This window comes from Euphorbia lathyris, chromosome 10 (assembly GCF_963576675.1).
Source record: "Euphorbia lathyris chromosome 10, ddEupLath1.1, whole genome shotgun sequence".
In the NCBI taxonomy this organism is placed as follows: Eukaryota; Viridiplantae; Streptophyta; class Magnoliopsida; order Malpighiales; family Euphorbiaceae; genus Euphorbia; species Euphorbia lathyris.
In genome coordinates, this window is record NC_088919.1 from 37,837,431 (window position 1) to 37,844,549 (window position 7,119).

Here is a 7,119-nt window from a genome sequence, read left to right on the forward strand (position 1 = left end):
TTACTTTTTGCTAAAAGATTACTAATTCCCCAAAAATCGAGTTTCACGTAAAATATTTACCTTTTTACGAAAATCATTTAGTGTTATTTACTAAATTTGTAAACAAAATATAAGTTAATTAACAAATAAATTTATTTTTTATTAATATTTGAACAAAAAAATAAGTACTTTACGTAAAAGTATACAAATACAACGAAAATTTGTAAAGGGTTTATACATTTTACGTAAAATAGTGTTAATTTACGTAAAGTGAGACTTAATATACGTAAAGCTATTGTTTTTACAAAAAAAATCTTTAATTTCAAAAAAAATGTGAGGTTTACGCAATATGTTTCAACTTTACGTCAATCATCTACTGATAGACATAGTTTATGTAAAGTAAGACTTAATTTATATAAAGTTGTTATTTGTTGTTAAAATATTAATGAATTTCTCGAAAATGGAATTACATGTAAAATATTTGATTTTCACGAAAATCATTTAGTGTTATTTACTAAATTTATAAATAAAATCTAACAATTTATTAACAAAAAATAATTATTTACGTAAAATTATACAAATATTATTGAAATTTATAAAGATTTTATAGATTTTATGTAAACTAGTGTCAGTTTACGTAAAGTGATTTGGTGGATAGAATTATGTTCTACCTTATATCATTTTAATTTTTCTTTATTAAATGGTAACCTGTTATTACATTTTAACTTTTAATATAATTTTATTTTATTATAAATTAATTACACATGTGACCATACTATTGACTATTTAAAACAAAAATAACTATATTTTGTTTCAAAAAAAACCATAACCAACACCTAATTATTTATATTTAAGTTATGAAATAAAATGAGGCTTACTTTGTGAAAAACAAAGTACGGATAGCCTAATCCTTAATTGGAAAATGAAATAGTACAATAATTTCTTTATGTTATCTAAATTGAAACAAAAAATATACTCCTAATTATAATGCTAATCTAAATTCAAATAAAACACAATTTACTTTATTCTATATAAAAAATAATAATAATTGATAAATGATAAGCTAATAGAATAAGAGCCGTTAATCTCCCCATGTCCTTGTAATCGAACGGTGAGAAATGCAATACACGCATGAAGTCCTTTTCAATTCCATTGGTCTTAGAAACCATGTTTTATTGGATAAGATCTTGAGAATATCAGATTGATTATGTACATTACATCTGACCCACTTCACAATTTATCATCCTTTTCTTTTTTGGTAAAATCGGATTCATTTTTCAACAACCCATTAAATGTTGATTAATTTGTGGATTTCTTAGAACCAAGAAGAAATTTCCCTACTTTAATCGTGCTTTTCTTTTATTGGGTACTCAATCAAATCAAAATCAAAAAATCAAAATCAAGAGCTGTCTTCTTCTTCTCCATTGAAGGGGACTCAAAACTAAGCTGAGACCTCAAATTTGATAGTGGAGAAATCGGAGTTTTTGTGGTGAGTTTTTCTGATTAGGTGTAATCTTTTGTTTTGTTTTGATTATTACGCACACACTCAGACACGGAGGAACAGGATTGTCTCACCATGCGACACGTGTATTTTGTATTCTTCTGCTGTGACAAATTTGTTGGAATCTGTAACTTCTCCATTTTAGGGGTTTTAATCTTAAGAGAATTTGATTTTGATTTTGATTTCTCTCTTATGCCTGGTATGAACTCCTTTCTGATTGATTTTTTCATTATAATTTTACATTCGATTCCTGGGTGTGAGTTTGATTTCTGCAATCATATTAATTTACTGTTGAGAGAGAAAGAGAATGTGGCATTTATTGAGATTTTTGTGATTTTGTTTTCTCATCTTCTTATCACTTTATCCTTTTCTGTTTCTGTTTCTGTTTGTGCTTCTGCTGTTCCCTTCTTAACTATCTTCTTCTTATCAACATGTTATATACTTCTTATTTCTCAGATTTCATCCTCTGATTCTAGCTCATTTCAGATTTCTCAAATTTTGAATTGGAACCATTTAGATTGCTTGATTCTTTTGTCTAGATTGATTGGATACATAAAATTCCCTTTGATTTATGCTTGAATTGATACAAATTAGAACTGTTGATTTGTGTGCAGGTAATTTAGGGATGAATTCATTATCAAAGTTGAATGATTGAATAAGGGAGGGGTAGGATTAGCTATGGAGAATTCATATCTTGCATTCAATGGAAATGGGGTGCTTGAAAATGGGAAAAGGCACATTTCATCTCAACAGGTATCATTACCTTGGCTTGATGTAAAAGTTTTCTATGTTCGTGTTAGCAAATGTGAGATTGATGACTCCACACCTCAATACCTTACAGTAAACCACATACCTTTACACCCTGATACACTTCTTGAAGTTAATGGTATTAGAATTTCTGTTAACTCGGACGGACCTTCGATCCTTCTTAGGAGGGATCGGTTGGATAAGAAATCTGAAGAAGCTACATTTGTTAGCACTGATAGCATAAGGATTACTGGGGGTGTCAAGTTTGAAGTTTTCGATAAGGCTGTACTCGTTTTGTCTGGGGTTCTTCAACCGTGTAATGCCAATGGTTTTTCTGGTGAATCAAGAAACCATGGTCAGAAATGGAGCATGAATTGTGAATCGGATTTAACTTTAGGAACGAACTTCCTAAAGACTAAACAACATACGAGTCCAGAGTCCGCTTCACCTACAGTCGAGGTCTATATTGCTGGATCCTTCTCAGGGAATCCAATTATCTTGACTAAGGCTCTGCAGTTTGGTTTCCGTAAAAAGCAAACGAGGAAAGGAATGTTGGATTCTATACCGGAATTTGAGGATGCTGGAAGAACAGACTATGACCCTTCCCCAACTCCTTTACAGGTATATTTTTGTTCAATATTGGGATTGGAATTCCAGGCAGATTCAAGTGTTAGATGCTTGAAATTGTTTATCTTAACTATGTATGCCAACATAGAAGTGCTTATATATTCTTGTTAGATGCTTGAAACATATATTAGAAACATAAAATGCACGAACATGTAAGACAAGGTGCGAATTCGTCGACCAGAGAGTTTGATATGCAAACTTCATTTAGACGCTTGAATCTTTTCGAAGGATTAATTGCATCTTGTGGTATGGATACATAATATTACTACAATGCAACTTTGCCTATACGGTATAAAGCTGCATATTCTCTCATAATCCAGTAACTATGAAGACCTTTACTGGTTGGCGTGTTAGATATTATTAGTGATACAAGATTGCATAAAATTGTCATAACCATTCTGCTCTAATTTTCACCCGAATGCAGTTATCAGGATACACAAATCACAAGCCAGAAAGTGAATACTACAACATGTACTCGGGAAGGGAATACTTAGAAGGCGAAGACGGAGAGCTCTCGTGGTTCAATGCTGGTGTTAGAGTGGGTGTTGGTATCGGCTTAAGCGTGTGTCTTGGAGTGGGGATCGGTGTGGGGTTGCTGGTTCAGACATACCAAGGCACCACACGCAACTTCAAAAGGCGACTGCTATAGTAAAGACAGACGAGTTGTTGATCCTTATACATTAGTGTGAATGGGGTTGAGGAAGGTGACAAATTTTGATTGTGAATAAGGGTATAATTGCATTGTATGTAGTTAAGCATTTGATCTATAATAACATATATATGTACTAATTAGACACAGCAGTCCCTGTTGTTCTTGATTTGGTCTCCAATGTGTTCATAAGAGTTAACACATGATCATATAATTAGTGTAAACTGACAAGTGTGGACTTGCTTTTTTTTTGTTATAAAGAGTGTTTTTGGAGAAGACTTTAACGCATTTTGCATAATCAATTCTTGCCTTTTTGCTGTTTTATTCAATAGCTACGTGACTGCAACTCATAGGGATCTTGATGTGGCAGCCTGTTACTAATACATCTTTCCAGCAACGGATAACAGGAAGTGTTTGGGGGTGGTCTCTCATAAGTGAGTAAAATGATATTTTTGGGTGTGTACATAAAAGCGTAAACAATTTGAATTGAATTTTCAATGTATTGCTGCGATCATTGGATGCTCAAATCCCATAACTCTCTCTAAACCCGTCCTTGCATCTCTCTATCCCGCCTTGTTGCAAACCTTACAAATCTAGGAACAAATCTAGAAAAAAAAACAAAAATCACGGTGCTATATAGTTGCTCTTTCATTCGCAAGCTAGTCCTTGGTTTGGATAGCATAAAAGAGACTAATGATGTAACGGTTTGATCTTGAAATGGTGATATCAGGATGAAAGGTTTGAGCAATAAGAGGTTTTAATATATGGTAATGAGATAAAAATGAATTAAATTCCATATTGAAAATGGAGAGAAAGAGAGTAATCTTGATACAGTATATTAGCTACATGTGTTTTTAATAAATACAAACACTTTTTAAAATCGTTTTACTAAGGAGGTATTTAGTTAGATAAATTTAAACTATGGAATGAGAATAAAAATTAAATATTTTTTATTATTTAATTAAACAAATATAACTTGAGAATAAGAATCTCATTATTCGGAATCGGTTGATTCCTTCTCCTCCCCACATTAATCAAATTCAATTTTCCTGTTGATTTATAAAAGAACAAAAAATCCACGTTTTTGCTATTAATAACTCATAAACCCACCCACGTTTGCTAACATTCAAATTATGGTTATTGTTTTTTCCACTTCAGTTTATAATATAGTTTTTTTTTTTTTACAATAATGATAAAAAAAACTTATGAAAATAAACCATTCATTATATTTTAACATATTAGTTTTTTATATTGTAATATCTAATTTTAAATGATTTGAATTTTTTCATATTTTTTTTTTGTTATAGTTAAGTTATAATTATAATTATTATTTACTAAACTATTTTTAATAAATATTGTATTCATTTCGATCCCGATTATTAAAGAACTAAACAGTTTCAAAGAGAATTAGATTTTGATTCCAAATTGAACCAAACATAATAAATAAACAGTCATTCTGATTCCACTAAATTCCGATTCCGATTCCGTTTTCAATTCCAAAGTTTAAACCAAACGTGGCTGGAATAAATTGGATTTTGGCCAAAGCTAAACTATTTCATTGAGATTGTATTCTAACAACAAAATATAGAAAAATATGGAGATTGTATTCTATCAAAGTAATTATACTATTTCCTTAGAAGAAATTACACCATACATTTATGCATGGACCTTCACTTGGACTAAATATGTCATGTCAACAACAAATAAAAGGAAAGAAACTAATAAGGATGATATTAATTTAAATATGGAATCTGGGATATTCTTTAAGGCTTAATACATTTGTTCCCTGAATTTGTCCAAAAAATTTGATTGGTCTCCTGAACTTTTAAAGTGTTCCGATAGTCTTTTGAATTTACATAAAATGTTTAGTTAGTCCCCTGAATTTACGTAAAATATAATCAATTAATCACTCGGTTGTAAAAATGTAAGTTAAATGCGGAAGATATGTTGCACGCATATTAAAAAAGTAAAACAACCAAGGTTAGTGTATGCGATTCTAATATTAGAGAAGAATTTTTTTTTATAGTTGAACAAGTAAAAACTTATTTTTAAATATGTTTTAATCTATTTTATATATTATGTAATAATATTTTAAGGTACATGCAATATATCTTCCACGTTTAACTTACTCTATTTTTTTACGACCGATTAATTGATTATATTTTATGCCAGTTCAGGGGCTAACTGAATATTTTATGTAAGTTCACGGGGGCTATCGAGACGCTTTAAAAGTTCAGAGACCAATTAAATTTTTTAAACAAATTCAGGGAGCATGTATTAAGCCTTCTTTTAATAAAGGAACTACCTAAGGATTTCATACAGTATTTTTTCATAATGATGCTTTGAAGTTGGTCATTCACCGTTAGATGTAGGCTGATTAAATCTAAACTTTAGGATGCTTTGAATCTCCACCTTAGGATTTTAATCAGCCTATATCTAACGGTGAATGATCAAATTTACCATGGTCATTAGGGTCCATGTGAACACTACTGAGATTCGGTTTTGATCACATGGACCTTAATGATCATGTCCTATATCTAACGGTGAATAACCAAATTCATTTGGTCATTAAGGTGTATGTGAACATGGCTTTCAGGATTCGAATCCTGGACCATTTGGTCACATTGGCTTTGATACCATGTTATGAAACCGTTTGACCTAAAAGCTCAAGGTCCACTTCATATTAATATCTGATAGAAAGAACCTAACATACACATGAAAATAAAGTGGAGTTGTAAGCTAAGAGAAAGCGGGAGAGTCGAGAAGTTACAACAAGTGGAATAGTGAGAAAAAAATTCAACGTCAGCAACTTCTAAGAACAGTTATAGGGCAAATTATTAGAAGCACCCGATTCTCCATGTCAATTGAAGGATCTCTCATACATATTTTGACATGTGTAATATGGACCCACATATATTATAAGAGGCCTCACTATTTTAATTATTACACGGGGTCATAATACACGTGTCCAAATGTGAATTGGGGGTCCTCCAAGTGACATGGAAAACCGAGTGCTTAATATAAGAACTCCAATTATACATCTACAACTATGAACTTCACAACCATTTCAAAGTCCAGCCAGAAATCAAACAACTAAATCAAATTCAAAAGTTCAAAGTGAACAACAAATTCTAACAATCTTTAACTTTTAACTACTCAACTTAGGATCCGTTTGGCTACTTGCTGATTGCCTCTGGAAAATGTTGCTTTTAAAAAGCACAGATTCTCTGCTTTTATAAAACGCTACTTCTCAACTATAAAAGACAAACATAAGGTATCTAACCAAACAACTAAAACTATGCCTTTTAAAGTGAAAAGACGATGAAAAATAGATAAACAAACATCCCTTTAGTTAGCTTTCAGTTTTCATTAACATCAAATCTGACAACGCGTTAAACTTTAAATCAACACTCTATCAACTCTTTTTATAAATACTTCTAATTTCAAGCTTAATCAAAGTTTCCAACATCTTTTCAATTTCAATATTCGCATCTTTGTACTTTCGTTTAATTAATTCCATCCCTTACGAGATTAATTTCAAATCTAGTTGTTTTCGTCATTTTGACTCCCACAATCCTGGGATTGGAAGTCAAGCACAACAATTTGCTTTTTAATT

At 31.1% G+C, this 7,119-nt stretch overlaps 1 protein-coding gene across 2 annotated transcripts; it reads left to right on the top strand.

Moving 5' to 3' along the window:
* The first annotated feature begins 1,216 nt into the window (after positions 1–1,216).
* On the top strand, positions 1,217–3,787 carry LOC136209231 (uncharacterized protein At1g01500-like). 2 transcript variants are annotated; one of them, XM_066000651.1, is made up of 3 exons: positions 1,217–1,468; positions 2,095–2,848; positions 3,279–3,787. In XM_066000651.1, the coding sequence occupies exons 2-3, from the start codon at positions 2,159–2,161 to the stop codon at positions 3,501–3,503; spliced, it is 915 nt and encodes a 304-aa protein (XP_065856723.1). In that variant the 5' UTR covers positions 1,217–1,468; positions 2,095–2,158; the 3' UTR covers positions 3,504–3,787. The 2 variants fall into 2 exon arrangements, with proteins under 2 accessions (XP_065856723.1, XP_065856724.1); XM_066000652.1 differs by lacking the exon at positions 1,217–1,468 and adding an exon at positions 1,532–1,679.
* The last annotated feature ends 3,332 nt before the right edge of the window (positions 3,788–7,119 follow it).